This window comes from Curcuma longa, chromosome 13, assembly GCF_044706935.1.
Source record: "Curcuma longa cultivar G26 ecotype Majalengka, Jawa Barat chromosome 13, ITB_CL_G26_1.1, whole genome shotgun sequence".
NCBI classification, from domain to species: domain Eukaryota; kingdom Viridiplantae; phylum Streptophyta; class Magnoliopsida; order Zingiberales; family Zingiberaceae; genus Curcuma; species Curcuma longa.
The window spans coordinates 4,740,827-4,762,355 of record NC_133873.1 but is presented as its reverse complement, the minus strand read 5'-3'; the positions used below and the strand labels follow the sequence as shown (position 1 = coordinate 4,762,355).

Below are 21,529 nucleotides of genomic sequence, written 5' to 3'. Positions count from 1 at the left end.
AGTGTTGAAAAGTAAGATGTTCAACTCATAAATAATGATCCTTTCCGTTTCAATTGAAAATATTTCAATGTAAAAAAATTTTAATGATCAAATTATTTTGATGGTGAAAATTTGAAGGAATGACCACTCACCAAACGAATCAATAACTGTGAAGCATGATAAGATTGTATAAAGAATGTTAAATTATCTGTCAACATTAACATCAATAGACTGTGAAGTAAGTAGGATAAGGTTGTATAAAGAATGTTAAATTATCCCCCCTACACCTACTTCTAGCTTTGAAATTTGTCGAACAAATTAAAGTAATGCCTCTCTAATCAAATGATTGGTTGATATCATATACATCTTTGAGCTTCATGATCCATGAAAGTTTGGGTCTCATCACAAAGACAAAGATGACAGAATTTGTTAGGTTGAGACGATAATAGTTAAACACTCTTTAAGACAAGATTGATTGCCCCCACAATGGTGCTTATGATCATCAAATGAAACGATAAAAATCTCTCAAGACGTACTAACATTCCTCAAAAAATAATAGCATTCAAACTATATATACTTCCAAAGAATGCTAAAGTGGAGAAAAGAGATTAGCCTTGGTGGCTTTATTTTTGGATTTTCTTGTATGAATAGTAAATGTATAAATAGTGCAAAATGTATAGTCGTGGAGAATAATTATTTATGTCTGACAAAATATGGCTGAATCTTGCCCATTAAACCTAGGCAGTTATGATCCAACTTGAGCTGCATCATCAAATTTGCAGTATCTTGTTACAATGATATGATGTAAACAATACACTTGCATGATGCTTTCATGATAAATCCAAATCAGTCTCATGGACTCAATCCCTGGGGGTGGCCGATCCGATCCTACAAAAATTTCCCACCGACCACCAAGGTAAATCGGGAAGCACATACGACGGTCAATCCGGATGCCCAACATCCTTTGATTGCGTTCCCCATTTGGAAGAAAATTCTTACAAATACGTCGTAACTGGAGATCGAACCGCGAGTCCCAAGGTCACAATCCGGATGTCCTACCACCATTGCCCCGGAGACTTGCATGATGCTTTCATGATTTGGGAAGCATTAGAGACTGGATATGATCATCCAATTCACAGTCCAGGCGGGTTTACTTCACAGTATGGACGACCGAAGACGAGGCTCTTTGGCTGTTGTACCAAGTTTGATCACAACATACATAATTTGAGAATGATCAATTATCTCCAAATGTGGTTCTCGAAACATTTGAGAATTTGAACTCAGGAGCAGTGTCACCAATTTGCTACCAAAAACTTAGGGTTGATTATTCAGTTTCTACCAAAGAGGTAATTCAATATCCACAAAAATCCCAGCTCTGATAGGTATGTTAGTCCATTATTTAGTAATCTATAAATCTCCTATGATGCAGTTGCTGCCCACAACTCGAAATAAACATTTAACAAAATAAGGAGCAGAACTATGATCATCGTAATAAAAATATGACCTATCTAAGTATGTTTACAAAACTGCAGCATTATTCATCGCGATGCTCCAGCAACAGTATCCCTCTTTTCTTCTCCTTGCTGCTCCTCTTTTGCAAACTCCTCGATCAACATTCTTTGCCTATGCGTTAAATTACTAGCAAAATAAAAAGATAAAATAAGTGACTGATTACAGACAAATGGAAAAGTAGAGCGAAGATGGGATTAGAAATGTGTTTAAGAAACTTACACTGGTATTGACACATTAAAATGGACATACTGATCACCATATTGAGAACTATTTCTTCTCTTTATTCCTGTAAATAATGATAAAGTTACTAAATTATTGATTTTCTGTCCTGATCTAACACGAAAAAGTGATAATTCCAAGTAGCATCATGAGTGTATAGAATTGGCAAGCAAGCCACTGTTTTAACAGTAAATCACCAAAAAAAATAGACTTGCTTAGTAACAACAATAGGATTCTCTAAAAAAAATTTAAAAAAAAACAAAGTTGAATGACAAATCTTTGCTATAATTACCTTTTCCTCTTAAGACAACCTTCTGACCAGGTTGAGTTCCAGGTTTAACCTGAAAGGTAGAAGAAACACAAGCATATACTGTCTAGTAGACTTGATATACTTGAGATATTATAGTATTAGGCAGGAAATCCACCATACCTTAAGATGTACATCTCCAGTAAGAGTTGGCACTTCAATAGTCCCTCCTAAAATCGCCTGAAAAGAACATGAGATAAATTTACTCAGCATCTGTGCCTATTCAGAGGAAGGGCCTATGATCACCAGCACACTCCTATTGAAATGCCTTGGATATTTACTAAGCGAATTTTGTGTTAAAGCACTCCAGATATGAGATTCATAGTTCTGTATAAAGATGTCAATCTATGCTCTAGTACATAAGAAATGCCTAAAGATTAATGTAGCTAAAAATTGGGCATGGAAATAGAAATTGTTGATATTGTACCCTTCTTGCCTACATGAAGAGAATAGAAAATGAAGAAACCATTTCTTTGGCAAAGATCAGTTTCAGAAGTTACAGCACATCAATAGCACAAGCTAATTCTGACTAGTCAAGAATTTGGATTAAGATACTAGGATGCTTAGAGGTGGAAAAACCACCAATAGATTCTATATAGCTGAAAGGAAAATATTGATTAGTAAATGTAATAAAAATAACAATTTAATTAATTTTGACATGGCTATAAAAGCTTGTACAAAGCTCAATGGAGAGATGTGATTTTATATTGACATGGTGATAAAGCATTACATAGCTTAATGGATGGGTACACCCAACCCCAAATAATTGAAACAAAAACTTGATGACAAACTCGAACAAATAATTTACTACTTAAGCACCGAAAGGAAAAAGGAACACACACAAACCACTTGAACTAAAAACCATGACGTAAAGACACCATTCCTCACCTTTTGGTCAGTTCATGAACTTGAGAACTAATATTGTTATCCAACTGAAATAATAGCAATAGAAATGGCCAAATTGATGTCTAAAACACTGGCAATTCCATGAGTTCTACTAGAAACCAAGCCAGTAATCCAACCTGCTACAAGCTTACAAGATGAGCATACTGAAGTAGTTACCTGAGTGACACTTAAGATAGCATCAACATGAACATCTGATTTCTCTCTCCGAAAGACAGGATCATTCCGGACCTGAAAATCGAATTGGCAGAGTTAGTACATTCAAAGTATATCTCTCTCAGGTATAGAACAAGGCTTACCTTTATGGTTACAAAAAGATCACCAGGTTGATTTCCTTCAGGATCTGCTCCCCCGCTTCTACGAATTTGTATTGTGTCATCGTTATCCACTCCTGTATGAAAACGTAGCAAAATCTCATTGTTCTGGACCAGGAATAATAGAAACCATTTCTGTTAGTACAAATAATTTAGTACTAGGATAGTTTTAATTAACCCCTTGAAGTTTGCCTCAATTTGCAATTTGCAACCCAACTTCTAAAGTCAGTTTGCTCCATAGAATCTGCTATATATTAGAAAATGGCACCTGAACCTATAGAAAATGTACGATTCCATGACAAATGATGCTTGCCGTCCAGTAACAGATGAAACATGAGATGGGAAGCAAAACATTAGTTGATTAAGAACTTCATGGAAGATTGTTTGAGGCGAATTGAATAGGAGCAAACTTAAGGAGGCAACTAACATATCCAATTGATGATTTCTTCAGTTCCAATAAAATATTCAGTGTCAAAATGGAGTTGAAACTTGATAGATGATCAATGAGTAGCATTGCCCAATGTATATAATCTAAATATTAGGACATTAACAAATTCAAAGTAAATGGTATACCCTGTCCCCTGATAGCATCTTTTGGAAACAAATTGAATGAAATAGACATAGAACAAGGAAGTTGAGAAATACACATGTTTAAGTGGTAGATGTGGATTTTGACAAAAGTCTGAAACAAATTACAGGTGCAAAATGTCTTCAGACAGGTATAGGAATGAACTAATTTTTCATCTTTCATACATACCAGGCACTATATCAAGCTTGATTGATTTCACACCTTTCACCACTTTCTGTCCTTTGCATGAGCTGCATACATTCTATAAACATGAAAAAGATTTTAGTATAATCAGCAGGCTTAGTGAGTAAAAGGAGAGCCCAAATATGCAAAAGCACAGAAACTAATTTGAAATAAACATTTAACACGTGATTCTATGACAATATTCTTCAGTTGATCTGCATACAACCACATGGAACAAGCATCAAAGCATAAAAGAAAGAACTTCTGCAAAAACTTGGATGCAAGATACGAGGGAGAGGAGAGAAAGTGACCAAAAGTAGATAAATGATGGGCATACTTTTCCCTCTTCCTCATTATATATTCCATGCACGTAAACAGACCTTTAGAGTTGCAAATTTCAATCTTGATAGGATCAAAAAAGATATTTTAAACAGCACAAGTTAAGACTATTAGCAATAATATGTTTCTCCTCCAGCAAGATTTGTTCATACCAACTATTTGAGTCATTGACTTCCAATTTAATTTTGGCCCTGGAAAAAAATTGATTCTTAGCTGCTTAACATGACTAACAATAGAAGCAATGATCAATAACATGTGCAAACCACAACGAAGGGCTTCAAGACTATAGTTGTGCCTATTAATTGGTGGTCAATATACCTCACATAATTAGGGATGAAAAGTCATCCAGACAAGACAATGACAACCTAAATGTTTAAGTTATGCATAAATATCAGAAACATCTTAAATAAACTATGTGAATTTCAAGATTTTTTTCTGTTGATAGACATTGTTTTCATGCCATTTCAAATTTCTATTTTGAATTATACAAATTGTGAACCCTGATATTGTCTTCTCAAATTTTCAGTGGTAACTATACATTTCAACACAAACCAAAGTATTGAGTTCGGTCATAGATTATTCAACTACCTATAAAACTTAGCTTGTGTTTATGATCTTCCTAATTTTGCTTAATCATTCTTCCATGCCTTATTTATTGAATTAAATTTATAAAAAAGTATAATATGCTTTATCAAACTCCAGGAATCTCTGAAGGTGCAGCTTTCCAGTGAAATCCACATATCATTAAACAAATTTTACCCTCACAGTTCTCCCGGATCCACCACATTGTGAGCATGTTATCTGAAATCTGGCAAGACCATTTTGCATGAAGATCTGCCAATAAGTGGAAAATTAATTTTGCTTAGAGAAAATATCATTAGAATAATGAATAACCAAGTTCATAAAGTGTTAGTGTTCCTGATCCAACCATTCCAGAACCTTTGCAGGCCCTACATCCTTCAGGCTTGGTTCCAGGAGGATAACCCATACCACCTGGAAGAAACTTCGATTTTAGTTTCAAATGCTTCGCCAGCAATATTTGGAAAAGGTTTGATTTTTTAAAAGAGAAAGCAACCACATTTATGCAATGATCCAGATAGATGTGCAGTTAGTATGAGTGGCATGCCTAGACAGAGATGCCCAAACATGGCAGGTCAATTTTAAATCTGTGGGGAATAACAAAAGGCATCACATACCACATGTTTCACAAGCGAGAACAGTTTGAAATGACACCGTCTTGGTGCACCCTTGGACTGCTTCCATAAAAGAAATTTCTAGTGGAACCTACAAAAGATGAAGAGTGCAGAATTTAGAAAATAGGAAGCAAACAGTAGCTTCAATCATGGGGATATTACAGGAAAAGAGAATAAACCTTAACATCTTGTCCTCCAACACTTCCACCTCTGAACATGTTTCTGAAAAACTGTTGAAGGGATACAAACAAGACATGATCAAAATTATGAAACAAATCAATGATATAAATAACCATAAAAACATAGATGATTCATTCAACTATATTAAATAATCCAGAGTTGCTGTTTTGATTGCAAGGAAACAGGATTGTTTGCCAACTGATACCCATTTGAAAGAAACATATATGAGCATTGTCCATAAGTCACTGCAGAATAAGTTGTCAGCATCTTGAATGAATTACTTTCTTGATTCCACATATTCTTACACTAGTTACCTTAATCATACTGCATTAAACATATTCTTTAAGTATATTTCAGAACAATGTAGGAGTTCTATAGAATTTTGTTTCTTTCTTCTTCAAAGCTACAACCGAAGAACTTGCAATGCCGTTTTTCTTGTAAACAAAGAAGTCCCAGTAAAAATTCAAACACTCTTTCCTTTTGGTAAATCCCTATGTCAGTACATGGTTGAATCCCAAGCAATAAAGTAATTCATAAATCATCTTTTAGTTGTTTATCTATAGCAAATTATGTGTAAAGGTCAATTAGTGATGCCAATTTATTTGTTTAGTAATATTTTCTAAGTTTGAAAATCTACAAGAGACATCTGCAAAATTAAGACCTTTTGATTAGATCGTTAGATACAACATGATGTATCAAATATTGCACCCTATTCTGAAAGACTGAAATAGCATGAAATGGACAATACTACGTGGGAATAAATATAAAGATATCTCCATGAACACTTAATCATACATTATGGTTGAATGCAATGTGGTTGTAGATATAACAGGCATCATAATCCAAAGGTCAACAAGCTAAATATATAGGCTCAAACATGAAAGCAAAAAACCTGTAAAGGTGAATTAAGCAGTTACATGGACAAAAAGGAAAAGGGAATGATGAGACCAGTGGCCATCATACAATAGTTGGTATGGCATCGCTTTTCTTTCATTTGTGATATAAAGGTGTTCCCAAGAAGAGGAATATAGCCATGACAGATAAATTTGTTAATCAAGCAGTCATAGAGGGCATACAATAGCAACAAGTCAGCAAACTAGTTTCTGATCTACAATTGATTTCATCAAGAAAATCCAAGATACTGAATAACCAAGCCAGTAATGTTTACTGAAAGATACTACTTTTAAGTTTTTAAGTGGTGAAACATATTTTTACCATTTTAGTTATAAGTGATAAATAAGAAAAGCAGAAAAAATAAGAAAGAACTGTTCAGCATAGTTTATCCATGGAATAGAATTGTGTATTGCTGAGGGCCTAATAGTAAATACTTTGACTAGGTTTGCAACTTCAGGTAGTAAGACACAAGGATGCAAATTGGGCAAGCACTCCCACCGTAAGAAAATCTATATCAACCTACTATCTTCTTTTTGGAGGCAATATAATGTCTTCGAAGTGCAACAAGCAAATAGTCATCTGATCAATAGCAGAAACAAATATATAAGGGTATATTCTGCAGTTATATGCGAGCTTATCTAGCTCAGCCAATTGATGACTAAGTTGGGTAATAAACCAATTAAGCTTTGCTGTCACAATCAAGCAGCTATGCAGATTGCTTTACAAGAAAACAGAAGTATAGAGGTTGATTGGCACTTATCAAGGAGAAGATGCAACACTGGAAATGTTCGTCTCCTTTATTAGTTCTAATGACTAGTTAGTAGATTTTACTAACTCTAAGGGATCTTAAAATTAAATATATTTGTAACAAGCTAGGGAAATATAATATTTTGAAAATAGATTGTGATCACTTGTCAATATACCAAAATTTGGAACTTAAATCATGAAGTGACAATAAGACAATAACATAAAGGTAGATGGGGAAATCTTGGGATATAACCCTAAAATTTTTCCCTATCTAAAACATAACTAACCCAGAAGAAGAAAAAGAGGAATCCAGAAAAAGCAAAGCCAAAGGAGAAATAGCAAATCCTAGATGCTAGAAACTCTCTTGGGGTTCTGAAATTACAACCATGTTCATTTCACTTTAAAATTTAGATCTCTTATTGATAATAATATTACAGACGACTAAACAAATAGTCTTGTATGACCAATTGATCATTGTCTAATGCTAGGCGATGCTAAATGTAACTATCCTAATGAAGCTTTAACTTCATTTATGTTTAAGTACATGAAGAATCCAACTGTAGCAAGAATATAAATTGTACAGTCTACCCTTGTTGTCAGCTACAATCTTCAATAGGAACTCACCAAACTCAAAAAAAAATAAATAATCATTTGCACATCATACATACAGAGGCCATGTGTAAGTACTAAAATCAACATAGAAACTAAAAATTCATTTGCTAAAGAATGGGCATCATTAAATCAACTAGCAGTATACAGCAAACAAAGGCAATGTGTAATCACTAAAATTAGCATAGAAACTAAAAGACCATTTGCAAAAGGGCGCACATCATTGAATCCACCAGAGCTGCCAAAAATGTCTTCAAATGGATTTCCGAAGCCAGCACCACCAAAAGGCCCACCAGAACTAGGATCACCTCCTGCAGCAGCTTGTTCAAATGCATCAGGACCAACCTGTCACATTAAGACCCATAAATTAACTCCAAAAAGAACACGGCTTATAAAATTGCTTGTGTGTGTGTGTATATGTGTGTGTGTGCATATACAACTTGTATAAAAAAAATCACAGAGAAAATTGTTGCCTGTATCATATTTTATTAATTTCTACTAGAACTGCGTATCACTTATGGGAAATTTTCAAATTATCAACTAGTCAACAATGGCATATAGTACAAAATCCAACACTTATGGCACATTTGATTCAGGGAATGCAAATGATAGTGAATAAAGTTGTCTTAGGGAATAGAATAAGTATGCCTTAGTTGGTTTATGGAATAAGAATATGGATATATCAAGATAACTATTCCTAAGTTTAATACAAGGAAAAGTTAAGAAGAATCAAAATGGTCTAGCAATTTTGTGAGATTGGTATTTCAAGAACTGCAATTCCATGCTCATTTTGCAACAAGTTGCAGGACCAAAAGTGATAAAAAAATGCAAACATGAGTTAAAATTGATCAGCCTGCTCAAGTATAGTTAGTGTTAGAGCCAGGGTTCTCTAGATTAGTATTTCAAGAACTGCTATTCCATGCTCATTTTGCAACAAGTTGCAGGACCATAAGTGATAAAAAAATGCAAACATGAGTTAAAATTGATCAGCCTGCTCAAGTATAGTTGGTGTTAGAGCCAGGGTTCTCTATGTCTGTAGTCACACGTACGCAAGCAGAATGGTCCATCATGTGCTTGTATTGAAGGGGCATCCTCCTAAGTGGCTTGTTATTTTGGGATGGAATATCTCTTCCTCCTCTTAAACACGAACAAGTGACACCAACAATTTCTCTTACACCATTCAGAAACTTGCTTGCTCCAACAAGCAGTGCAGTTAAAATGTCTCTCTCATCCAATTGAGACGAGAAGGAGAGCCTTGTTTCCCAGGATCTTCTCCCCCTCCACAATCCTCACAAATTTAAATCTAGATCTCAATTTGGTAAGAGAATGTTAAAAAAAACTGATTCTTCTTGATTCTCACTAACTTGTTTTAGTGAAATCTTGCCATCTTCCAGCCGTGTATCTTTGGTTTATTGCAGCCCTTGTACATATGTTCAATATCTCAGCCAAAACCAGTTTGGATCGTTGATCCAACTTGGAAGATCCATACATGATCAGCAAAGTTTGATTGCTATGAGTTTCACAACAAAGTGATGAATCTCAAAGTGCAAAATATTCTTGAATCGATGTATCAAATAGTTTCATGAAACAAACAGTATTTTAAAGGTAAAAATATATAACTTTGCACACTATGACACTATATATCGTTATGCCTAACCAGTCATCTGCAATAGTATTCTCCATTCTAACCTTCTATTTCTTCCTATATTTCTGTTTTCTTCAGTTTCTCTCAACAATGACATTGTATTTCTTTCATTACTACCCAACATCAATCATTATTTTTGTAATTTAAAAAAGAAAGGGCGAACAAAATATAACAGTACCTGGTCATATATCCTTCGCTTATCCTCATCCTTCAACACCTGAGAACACAAATACATTTAGTGTTTCAATAGTTAAGAAAGATTGAATGTAACAATCATACTACCTCATAAGCACGTTGAACTTCTTGGAACTTTCTTTCTGCATCACTATCATCTTTGTTTGTGTCAGGATGGAGCTTCTTTGCAAGCTATATAAAATCCACAAAGTCAAACTTCATGACTTGGATAAGATATACAGAAACTCCATTTTATACTAAAGTATTTAAGGCAACAGGAATCAATAAACCTTTGTATGTTCATTCATTAAATAAAAAATAAATAATCGAGGTACTGAATAAGTTTGGTAACTTATTAACAGCCTCAACAAAGAGCCAAACATACAATTATTTGAAGTATGAGAATACTATCTTTCTATAGCATGGTTATCGTAATGATTCATGGCTCAATCATCCAATTTGATTCAGATGCAATTTGATTCGAACTGCATGTCCAAATCAATTTTGAACAATTCACAATTCCATGAATTGGGTTAATCAGACTTGATCCAATTAAAAACAATATGAACATGGAGTTTAGGGTTAAAAATTTCTCTTCTTTATGTTCTGTATTCGATGAACCCTTGTCAACCATTCAGCTGTTCATGTCCCATCCTCACACTCATTCGAGACAGTCCTTCAGCAGCATTTTCTTCCTCAGAGGACGTCTTCCTCAATATGCATCTTCTTAGGCAAGTTCCTAGGTGATTGGATGTCGTAATTAGTAGAAGTCTTCAACCAACATCCTTTCAATAGAGACGTCAACCACCAGACATCATCGACGAAGTCTTCATTGGAGACTAGTGCTTCACTGAACTTCTTCCTCAACCATTGAACATCTCTCAACAAGTGGGTGTCCTTGCATGTCTTCACAAACCAATCACACATCTTCAGAAACCAATCGCACATCCTCGGCAACCAACTCCCACCATATGTCCTTGTGCATCCTCAATAACCAAGTGACTTTGACCAACATCCTCACTCCTCGGCCACCTGGCCACCCAACATTAGGAACCTCATTGGCATTTATATTCATCATCAGCGTCTATAGTCTATGTTCCTCAGCCCTTGTCTCCGAGCAGAAACCCCCAACTCTTAGCCCTTTTCGACCAAAACATCTCTATTGAGATAGAAGAATGATAATCTCAAGATAAATTGACAAAACAAAGTACTTGGCATAACCAGATTATTAAAGATTAGAGGCTACTATAGGTGCTGAACTGTAGCTACTCTTATAAACAAATTAACTGTGTAGCATGGTTTCATTTTCTTTAACTCTGTCCTATACACTGTGTACCATATCTATCTTTACTTTCAGTCCATTGCTTTATAGTTTGATTTAATCTACATTTATGTTTCTGAACTTGAGATTAATAGTACACATCCCTGTGTTGATTGTTTGCTTGTGGCATTGGTGGAAAAAACACATTACTTAGTGTCTTAGCTCTCTCGATGTATAAAGCTTGGGTAAAAATGAAAAGTGTCCCTTTTTAACACAATCATCACCCTTTTATTTTATTATTAAAAGGCCACCTAAGGATGTCTCATTTTTATGCAAAGTGTCTAATATGCCCCTCTAAACCCACTTAGACGGGTGTATACTCATCCACTCACACAAATAAAACTAAATTGGTCCTCTTCCAACCTACATCCCACCCTAATATTACTACACTTCTTTAATTCCATCAAACCAGCAAACACATTTTATCTCCCTATCATCGTTAGATTTCCCTCTTCTTCATGTATTTCTATTTTTATTTTTTTCTCCATTTTCATGCATATACTTTCAAATTTTTGTTCATTTAGAAACACCTTTCTACTTCAAAAACAGCCTATTGCAAAGCATGGTAAAGCTGCGTACAATGACCCTTCCCTGGAACTCTGCATTGGCAGGAGCTTCATGCAGCGAGTTGCCCATCCGAAACACCTTAATACCCTATAAACATTGAAAAAAAGCTCGAAATTTACATTTCGATTCTAGAGGGTCCAAGGAACACATAGGAGCACTTATTTCTGAGTTTAGAACAATTTAGATTCTTGTAGCTTTTGTTCAGTGTTGCTACATTAAAGTGCTCTAAATTGAAAAAGAAAGTCATATCTCAACTTGAGAGGATCCACAAAACACATAACAATGTGTTCATTTGTGAATTTAAAGTAATTTAGCAGTTCAAGTGTGCTTATTTGTGTTTGTGAATTTAGAGTAAATTTAAATTTGTAGCGGCTTTGAAAGCACTACTTTATGGTCTTAAATTGTTCTAAATTGGAGAAGAAAGACATATCTCGACTCAGAAGGATCCAAGAGACACAAGAGTGTTTGTTTATGAAATTAGACTGATTCAAGTCTATGGTTTTGAAACCATGTTGCATGGTCCCAACCTACCCAAGTTTCAAATATATAATCCTTTGTTGTGACATATATATATTATGAAAATGTAATACCAGGTGTTTATTTCTGCAGTGCTAGATAACTTTAAATCTTCACGAATAGCATAATTCCACAAGGGCTCTAGAAGCATTACATCACACAACTATCGTAATAAATTCCGATGGACTGGTTGTGTTTGAGAGATGGAATAATCACAATAAGTCTCATAAGGCACAATATTGCATTATCACCAGGACTACCATTTATTTCTCTTTCACTTCTAAAGGTTTGCCTGCACGCCATATACAAGAGCACGTTTATTGTTGTAGATCAGGTGAAAGTTGAAGAAAGTCATATTTTATTATTGAAGAATCACCAAATTGTAGAATAAAGTTGCAACTCTATAACTTTGATATATGTGTAAGAAGGAAAATTGTAACTCTAAAAATGATATATGTGCACGGAGAAAAAATTCTGAAAATCTTAGATGTGTGCATAGAGAAAGAATTATAGCTGAAACTTTGATTTATTTGTTCAAAACTAATTTTATATTTGTGTAAATATAAAAAATAATGAAATTTTCAGCTCCTAGGGGCCCAAAGAATACAAAGAGTGTTTGTTAGTGAAGTCAAAATAGTTTAGTTTCAATGTAGCAATTTTGTTTAAAACTACACTACATGATCCTAAACTACTCTAAATTCAACTCATTGGATTTGTTTGCTAAATTATCATTTCCCAAATATAATGGTTAAGATTATCAACTCATTTAACAAAGCGTGAAAGTAGAGAATCAGAACAAATGCTTGTTCCTTTCTCAGATTAAACTTTTCCCAAGGTTTCCATTGCTTTATTACTGCATCTCCTCAGCAGCAATTAGACGTGATAGCAGAACTTAGCAAACAAATTCAAACTCTCACATTTAGGCTTAGACTCAACTGATAATCAATCAAAAGACTTTGTCAAAGATAATAATAACTTTTTATTTTAGGAAATATTATTAACTTATCCACGACAAGTGAAGAAAAACAAAACAAGAGAGAGAGGAAGCGAACTACAAAACTGCCAAAAAGAACAACAATGCAGGAAGCAAAAAAAAAAAAAAAAGTAAATATCCTAGTTACTATACAATGGAAGGCAACAATAGGGAAAAAAACATGTCAAAAGTGACTGATCATAATTAAAGAAAAACTGGTGTTATCTCTATGAAGAGAAATTTTTTTCCAAACAAATTTGATTTGACCAAAATAACCAAGAAAAATTGGCAATGCAGGAAAAATGGAAAATGCTTTATAGCCAAAATTAATCATGACCACAAAAAGGTGATGCTCAACCAATAAAATTAACCCTCACGATCCTCTGCAATGCCACCTGGGTAAAATGTGAGTTCATTTGGATTACCACAGCATAATAAAAAGGTGAAGGTTACAATATGGTCAGTATCAAGCAAATGTTTTCCCTATACACTCACAAATGTGTTGAAATAATGATAAAGGCCTTCCATATTTCAAAAACAACTTTAGCAAGGTGCATTTTGGAGAAGCACAAAGTTAATTTCTCACCTTGGAAGTGAAAGATATGTTGGACAAAATAAAGTATTCTAAAGGAAGCCCAAAGAAAAATTTGGACAATAAGAGGGTTTTTCTTGAGTAGGAAAATGTTACCTAGAAATTAAGAACATCTGGATATTAGTATATTACTATCATCACTTTCTAGATAAAGTGGACCTATAAATATACAATTTTGTGCTTGGACAACCACAATGAAGAATTAAGATTTGAATTATCTTCATAATGTCTCCTCTTCTATTCCTATGTTATATTTCTCCGTTCTCCTACTTCTTCCCTCTTCTTCTACTATTCCTCATCCTCTGCTACAGTACTACATCATTCAGAGTTACACAATGTCCTGTCATGATGGAGTGAGCTTGACCTTACTGTCAAAGGTGCAAGTGGATCCTACTACTCTATAACAGAAATTATGAATGAAAATATTTATTGGCAAACTATTTATATTACTTACTGCGTAATAAGCTTTCTTGATATCAGAAGCATTTGCATTCTTGCTAACGCCAAGTACATCATAGTAGTCCTTTGCTAACACTGACCGTGTGCCTGTACACACAAATGAAGACGTATAGTAATAAAGAAAACCTCTGCCAATCCAACTTAAGGACACTATCATCTTTAACCATGGACTTCCAAACTAATATAAGCAAAGTGTTTACCATGAAATAATCTGTTTGGAACAAAGTTCATAGGGTGTGCCGCATTAGGAAACACATTCAACTTTGCTGCAGAATTTTCAGGATATCAACATTTAATCATCTTCAAAAGAAAACATAAAACGTCCAATAAATAGAGTGGGATAAAATCCTCTCTTTCGACTAACTCCACAATCCCATACCCGTACGGCGCGCATCACCCACTTCAGAGTTTCCATCCAAGAAGCCTAGAGACAAGCTGCAAACCGAAACGGCCCGACGTACCACTCAACTGCAGGAAACCACAAGGAACTTGGAACCACCAGCATAGCGACAAAGCAAGAGGCAACAAGAGAGACAAAAAGGAGGGTAAATTACAGAAGCGGCGGCGCTTGGCGATTCGTCAAGGAGCTTCGATCCGAGGGACCTGCGGGTGCACCAGATGGCGAGGCGGGTGGCTCGGGGTCTCAGCATGGTAAAAGCCGCTCCTTTTCTGACCTCAAATCGTGGCTGAAGGGAATCAGATTGGCGAATCGGCGAAGGAAAAGAGGAGCAAAATCGGTGCTTTCGATCAAGGAGGAGACCGAGGAGGGGGAGGAACTGGGAGGCGACGCGCGCCGGCGAGGTTTTTTGGGCGAGGCGAGGGTAACGAAGGGTAATTAGGGCATAGAAAATTGGAGGAAATAGAGAGAGGTAGAGGCGGGCGGGGTAAATAAAATCGGAGCTCCGACGGGCAGACAGTTCTACGTAATTCCAGATGTTGGGGGGTTGGGTAATGAATGGATGCTTTGAGATTCGCACATGGATCTGATTGGAGGATTTTGGGGACTACTCATTCATCTAATGGAATAAGAAACGGTATTTATTTAACAAAAATAAAATAAATTAAAATAAAATAAAAAATTAGAAGTTTTGAGAATTTCAGATGATACATTGATAACAATATATTTTAGTATTTATATCTGTTTTTAAATATATATTTTTATTTAATCCACTTTATTTATTTGCTCTACTTTCACTAAATCCTCTTGTATCATCAATCAATTGAGGTTGCAGACTAAGGTCGGTACGGGATATCAGAGGCATGGATGTATTGCATGGATCAAAAAAATCAATTAAAGCAAGTAGTTATATATTGCATGGATGTATCAAAAAATAAGTTTGTATGCATATATGTAATAGAAAGGTCATTGTTGAGGTATAAAATATTCGAGCTTGCCATTTTATTGCAAAATTCATGCTTCAACATAAAAGAAGTAAGAATATAATGAATTAATCAATTTTAAAATTGTAGAAGATTTTTCACTTGGATATATAGATTAATTGAAGAGTTGATTGATCAATATACAAATAATTAAATTCATATATCCGTTTATTTATTTATATATTGTTTGGTTGGAATGGTGAATCACTCTTGAGGAATAAGGAAAAGGATTAATTATTCACAATTAATCACATTTTTATAAAGAATATGGATTATAAATTTATGTTTAAAATTTTAATAGATTGTTTGATTTAAAAAACTAAAAAATTATCTGTCATGCAAGTAGAATTTTAATTTATTATTATTTTATTTTCATAGAATTATATTAACGTCTATATTTAATAAGCATATATATCATTTATTTACATTATATTAATTCATAATTAAAATGTTATTATAAGATAGTGTGATGTGTAGTTTTTAAATTTATTTATTTATTATTTAATGAAATTATAATTACAATTTGGTTGATAGGTATTGTTCATTAAAATGTTCAGTTTATGAAAAAAAAATCTACAGATAATTACTCTTTGTTTTATGAAATAATTATTATATGAAAGTTAATTGGATGAAGTGAAAAAAGGATATAATAATTAAGGTATAGATAAACGGTTTATTCTATTTTATCCAATTTAATTATTTCTCTTGATTTGTCCTTCCAAGTAAACAGGTGAAAGGATGGATGGATGAATGGATAATCCATATCCATCTATCTGTCCTTCCAAACAAATAGGTAGAAGGATTAAAAGAATCTTCATCCATGTGTTGATTCATCATTCATCCATTCAATCTATCCATCTATTAATTTGTCTTTTTAATTGTGCATACCCTAAGGTAAGACGATCATAATGAATCAATAAGGACGAGCATTAATTAACTTGGGCTCGATTGACTAGTTATTAAGGTGTTGTGTCAGATCGAGCATAATATGGATAGTCATGAGTTATATACCGAGCATGACTCATGAAAGTCGTTTAATATGGACCCAAGCTAGATTGACTTATGCTCATGTTTGCCCAAGCACAAATCTAAGCCCACTTGCTGAAAAATAATAATAATTAAAAAAAGACTTTGGTGGTTTTGGTCATCAATAAATCTTAAGCCCAAATAAAAATCTTAAGGTCATCAATAAATTTTGACTAAAACTCACTAATGGATCTACAATATTTCGAATTTTAAATCTTGATATGGTCTCAATCAGGAGAGTCCTAGATCGAAGTGGTATTGGTAAGTAAGTATGCCCTCGGATATAGATTTTATAGTCTAGATAGAGAGTTGTAAGTTTCTAAAATTGACACAATTTTTAAATGTTTTGTCACAAGTTCATTAGAGGACTTAAGTCTATTATACTCATTCATCAATACCACCAAAGGGTTCTTAGGATTCTCTTGATTTAGACCATCTCAAATTTTAAAATTTTGAACATTATAAGATCATCAGTGAATTTTGACCAAAACTCATTGATGATTTTAAACACATAAAAACACTTTAAATCAAGTTCATTATACTCCTTGCGGATTCTTGAGTGTAGTCACGCCCTTAGACATGGATTGGAAAATTAATATCAAAGTATTAAGTTTGTTACAATGACAAGTTTGTGTACAATCCAACAGAAAATTTTATAATTGACTGATGCAATTGATTGGAGTCCACAGATAGAGTACAGAAAATTTAGGAATATAGCAGTCAACTAATGAATTAGCTATTAGAGAGGAGGGATATAATGAGAATTAGATATGTATTTTGATAAATATGAAACTCAAATACATAGGTATTAGAGAAATTAAATTGTTGGCTATATATGTGATTCAGTAAATTATCAAAGTTTATGATTCCTATATATGTGAGATATACATGTGACTTGATGAGACATATGGATATCTGCCCTTGGTCATATGACTTGTTTCTTCGAAAAACCATTTTTTCTTAGACATGCTTGTATCAAGTCATGCATTGACCCTTTGAATGATGAGTTTAACTTGATTAGATCGATTTCTTGAAGTTATTGGCCTCACTCAAGGACCATTAAATTTAGTGGTGAAAGTTGAGATTCATATTAGATGTGGTAAAAAGAAGTTGTTGCTTTAACAAGCCTAGAGTTGCATGGAATGCAAATGGTAGCAAATAACGACCTAATCATCCTTGCCACTAAGTAAACTTGAGAAACTTCAAACACCAACAACTAGAGAGGAGGTGAATTTTGAACACTATCACGTTCGTATAATATTTCAAATTTCAATCCTTTTTTTAAGAAAATCAGATCCTAAAAAAGCTTTTTTTTATGCAAAGCCCAAAGTTCGATTAATTGACAATTGCTAAACTTTATGATCCACTAATATATATTTTTTCACACTAGCTAGAAATATATAATTTATTTTATCTCTATTTTTCTTCTTCTTCTAAAACAAAAATTTTTCACCATATCTGATATTGTTTGTCCACAATATTAGGAAACTAGAGATATGGTTGCTTCTTTTTCATGGAAGCATGAATTTCACAAATAATTAATATTCTTCCACCAAATAATTAAATTTGATAAGCTCTTTATTCTCTATTTCATATATATATATATATATATTTATATATTGCCTCAACAATGGCCTTTCAATTAACATGCATGCATAATATTATTTCTAGCTATATATAGCAACTATTTCTATGTATGGAAACTTTTTTTTTTCATACACTTCCATGCATGCAATCAATATCCTCCCATGATTGCTTGATTGTTTTGTGCATGGGCAACGGGCAACTTGCAAAGAAGGAAGAGTTGTAACCCTAGACATGCAATTATATTGCTTCATTTCATGCATGGAAAAATTAACAAAATTTAATTAATTTCATTATGGGAAACATTTTGAACTTTAAGAATTGAGTTTTGATTAATGATTAAAACATTGACAACAAGTTGGCAAAACAAAATCTTGCTATATATTTTGTGTCTTGTTACTATATATATATATATATGGATTGAATAATATATATGGCAAATTACTTTGGGCTTATGTCATATGGTAGAATTAAACAATGAAATGAATTAATAAGAAATTAAACTAGCAAGTACTGTTGTCAGTGGATTGAAAGTGTTTCCACATTTGTTCAAATGCATTCTCTCTATAGATTCTCTTAATTTTTGGAGGGATTTAGAAGTGATGTCCCTTCCAAACAAGTGTTAATACCTTCCACTTCTAGCTCTAATTCCATGTATTCATTCAATTCAAAAATATAATCAACAACTAGTATAAAAGGGCATCGCTGCATCACAATCTTCCATGAGAATTGTAGCAATATTATTGCATTATAGTAGCAACCAGGTGATCAATTTTCTTTTCTTTACATCTTGTTCATCCTTTTCTTTATATGTAGTTTAGCTAGAGATGAGAGAATATTATTCTTCTTGTACTTTATTCTATATTCTCATATCGATCTTCTATTTCTTCTTTAGATCAATAGTTGCTTGTCGGTATACAATTTAAAGATCGAAAAGTACTTGTTTATTTCTTCGCATCAATAATTATCGTTTGTCGGTATATAGTTTATTTATTTATTAGTAGAGATTGAAAAAATTATTGTTGACATTTTTTGTTATATATTTCAGAGATTATTATATATTATTTTTGTGTTATTTTTGCATCAATGGTAGTCTTTTTTTATTATTATTATTTAGATTATTTTTCTTGTACTTTACTTTCTTCTTCTACTCTCCTTTCCTTGTATTTAATATATATTCAAGGTTATAAGAGAGAGTCTTATCGAATCTAATATTGATTATGCCATTAATTATTTGTTCATATATATATTTCCTTCTATATATTTTTCTTCTTCTTTGAACTCTGAGAATTTCAGCATTAATGTTTCTGAAAATTTGTAGATATTTTTTTATTAAATCAATTGAAATTAATCTCAAAAGTTTCATTCAATTTCTTTGTTGTTTGTAGAGATCTATATAATGGAAAATCAAGATTTGAAGACTAATGAAAAATCAGAAGAACAACTACAATTAGCCAATGAAGAGACTACCGGTACTGAGGATGAAGAAACGAAGGCATTCAAGTGTCAATATTGTGATCGAGTGTTCATGAGCCCACAAGCATTCGGCGGCCACCAAAATAGCCATCGAAGAGAGCGAGATGCCGCGAAAAGGGCTGAGCTAGCTGCATCCCTACCCATGTCCATGATCCACTTCCATGCTAGTCGACCATATTCTAATAACTCATTGTTCATGCACCAACAACCACAAGTTGTTAGCCCTTTTCAACCATGGGTGATGCACCAACCACGACCAGTACCATTCTTCTCTCCTCTTCACAATCGATACTACAATGGTCCAAGACTCGATTCCTATTATTCTATGAATAATCGTATGACTACTTCTGATCACTACAATGGAGTTCAAATATTGACTCGAGAGAGGGAGTCACAACATTACTACTTAAGACCTGATCATGTGTTGTCTCACAACCCTAGAAACTACAACTTTCCTAGTTTCTTCAGAGAAAATGGAAGGTTAGTGACACCTAATATGGGAGAATTAGTAGCGGAAGAAGGGCCATCAACAATATCAATACCATCTACGGAATTGAGAATGGGGATCTCGCAAGAGAGTCGAGGAATTGTTACTGAAGTGGCTCGTGATCATGACAAAGAGACGACGTTAGATCTTACATTGCATCTTTGATCCAACTGAAGATATATATAAAGATGGTCGACAAACTACTAGCTATTTATCTAGATATATAGAAAGATGACTACTTTTATTTTGCTATGTGATCATTAGTTATAGTTGATCGTGGTTCAATTTATGGTTTTGTTGTTAGTTCTAAATAGTTCAATGTTATCATGCAATCTTGGAGTTGAAAAGAAAAGAAAAGTTATCGTATTAACTCTGAAATGCTCGATCATTTCATCATTTGTATCACTACTTCTAGTAGAACTTAATTAACATGATTCAAGTGTTGCACCCCTTTTAACCCTAACATATTTCCTAAAGAGAGAAATAATGTTGTAAATGAATTTTAACTTAATAAAGTCGATAGATTGTGTCATGTCGCTTATATTAATTGTGTGTGTCTCGATACTGATTTTCACTACTAAAACCCATAAATATACATAAACACAAATGCAATATTTGAAGCCATCATCGATATATGGATCTTTAAGTCTCTAGCTAGCTAGCTAATTATATTGTTGCTCGTACCTAATTTTTCTAATGGATGGACACACACACACACACTTGTCAAGTGTCAAAGATCAAATAATTAATATATAATGCAGCTAGCTAGGTAGGTAGCTAGCTAGGCCCTGACCACTATCTCTTGTCAAGTTGACATCGAAATTAAAGAGATCAAGGCTACAAGGAAAAGGAAAAGAAAGCATAATTAGTTATGATGATTGAGTTGAGACACATTCATGCACTTTTGATCTGTAAGGCAGTTGCAGCCATGCCCTGCCCAGCCCAGCCAAGCCAAGCCAAACAAAGCACAAGACCTCGAGATGAAAAGGCAATCGACAAAAGGGCCTCTCCAATGCCATGCCATGCCATGCACTTTAGACTTTGCAAAAGGTGCATGCATGGTGGCCTTCCTTTCTTTCTCTTCTCCTCCAGCACATCTGACCAACTCCATTGCCCACTGGGGAGGCGAGTGGAGAAGGGAACCATGTTAATCATTCTCCCTTAGCTACCACACTTTTTGTCACTTGAAGCCACAAGCAGTCGTCCCTATCCACTCATGATTCATGTCGTCTCTAGCTCTCTTGACAGCTAGCTAGCTCGATCGGTATGCATCTCCCATAGCCGGCATTGATCGAGTAGTTTCACTCAGCTTGCTAGCTCGTTGACAATTAATGCACGCAACTTGGAAGAGTTGAAGAAGTACGTACTGCATGTGGGCAGCT

General features: G+C 34.0%; 1 protein-coding gene across 1 annotated transcript; it reads right to left on the bottom strand.

The window, feature by feature from the left end:
* Nucleotides 1-1,291: 1,291 nt before the first annotated feature.
* Nucleotides 1,292-15,029, bottom strand: LOC141844087 (chaperone protein dnaJ GFA2, mitochondrial-like). Its single transcript, XM_074732086.1, is given in 19 exon segments — nucleotides 1,292-1,617; nucleotides 1,711-1,777; nucleotides 2,003-2,051; nucleotides 2,141-2,197; nucleotides 3,080-3,151; nucleotides 3,220-3,311; nucleotides 3,992-4,064; nucleotides 5,084-5,158; nucleotides 5,253-5,317; nucleotides 5,521-5,608; nucleotides 5,697-5,747; nucleotides 8,167-8,292; nucleotides 9,771-9,809; nucleotides 9,875-9,958; nucleotides 14,190-14,281; nucleotides 14,395-14,460; nucleotides 14,574-14,640; nucleotides 14,642-14,662; nucleotides 14,749-15,029. Coding segments are annotated over 19 exon segments (1,380 nt in total). The 5' UTR covers nucleotides 14,845-15,029; the 3' UTR covers nucleotides 1,292-1,517.
* Nucleotides 15,030-21,529: the final 6,500 nt, after the last annotated feature.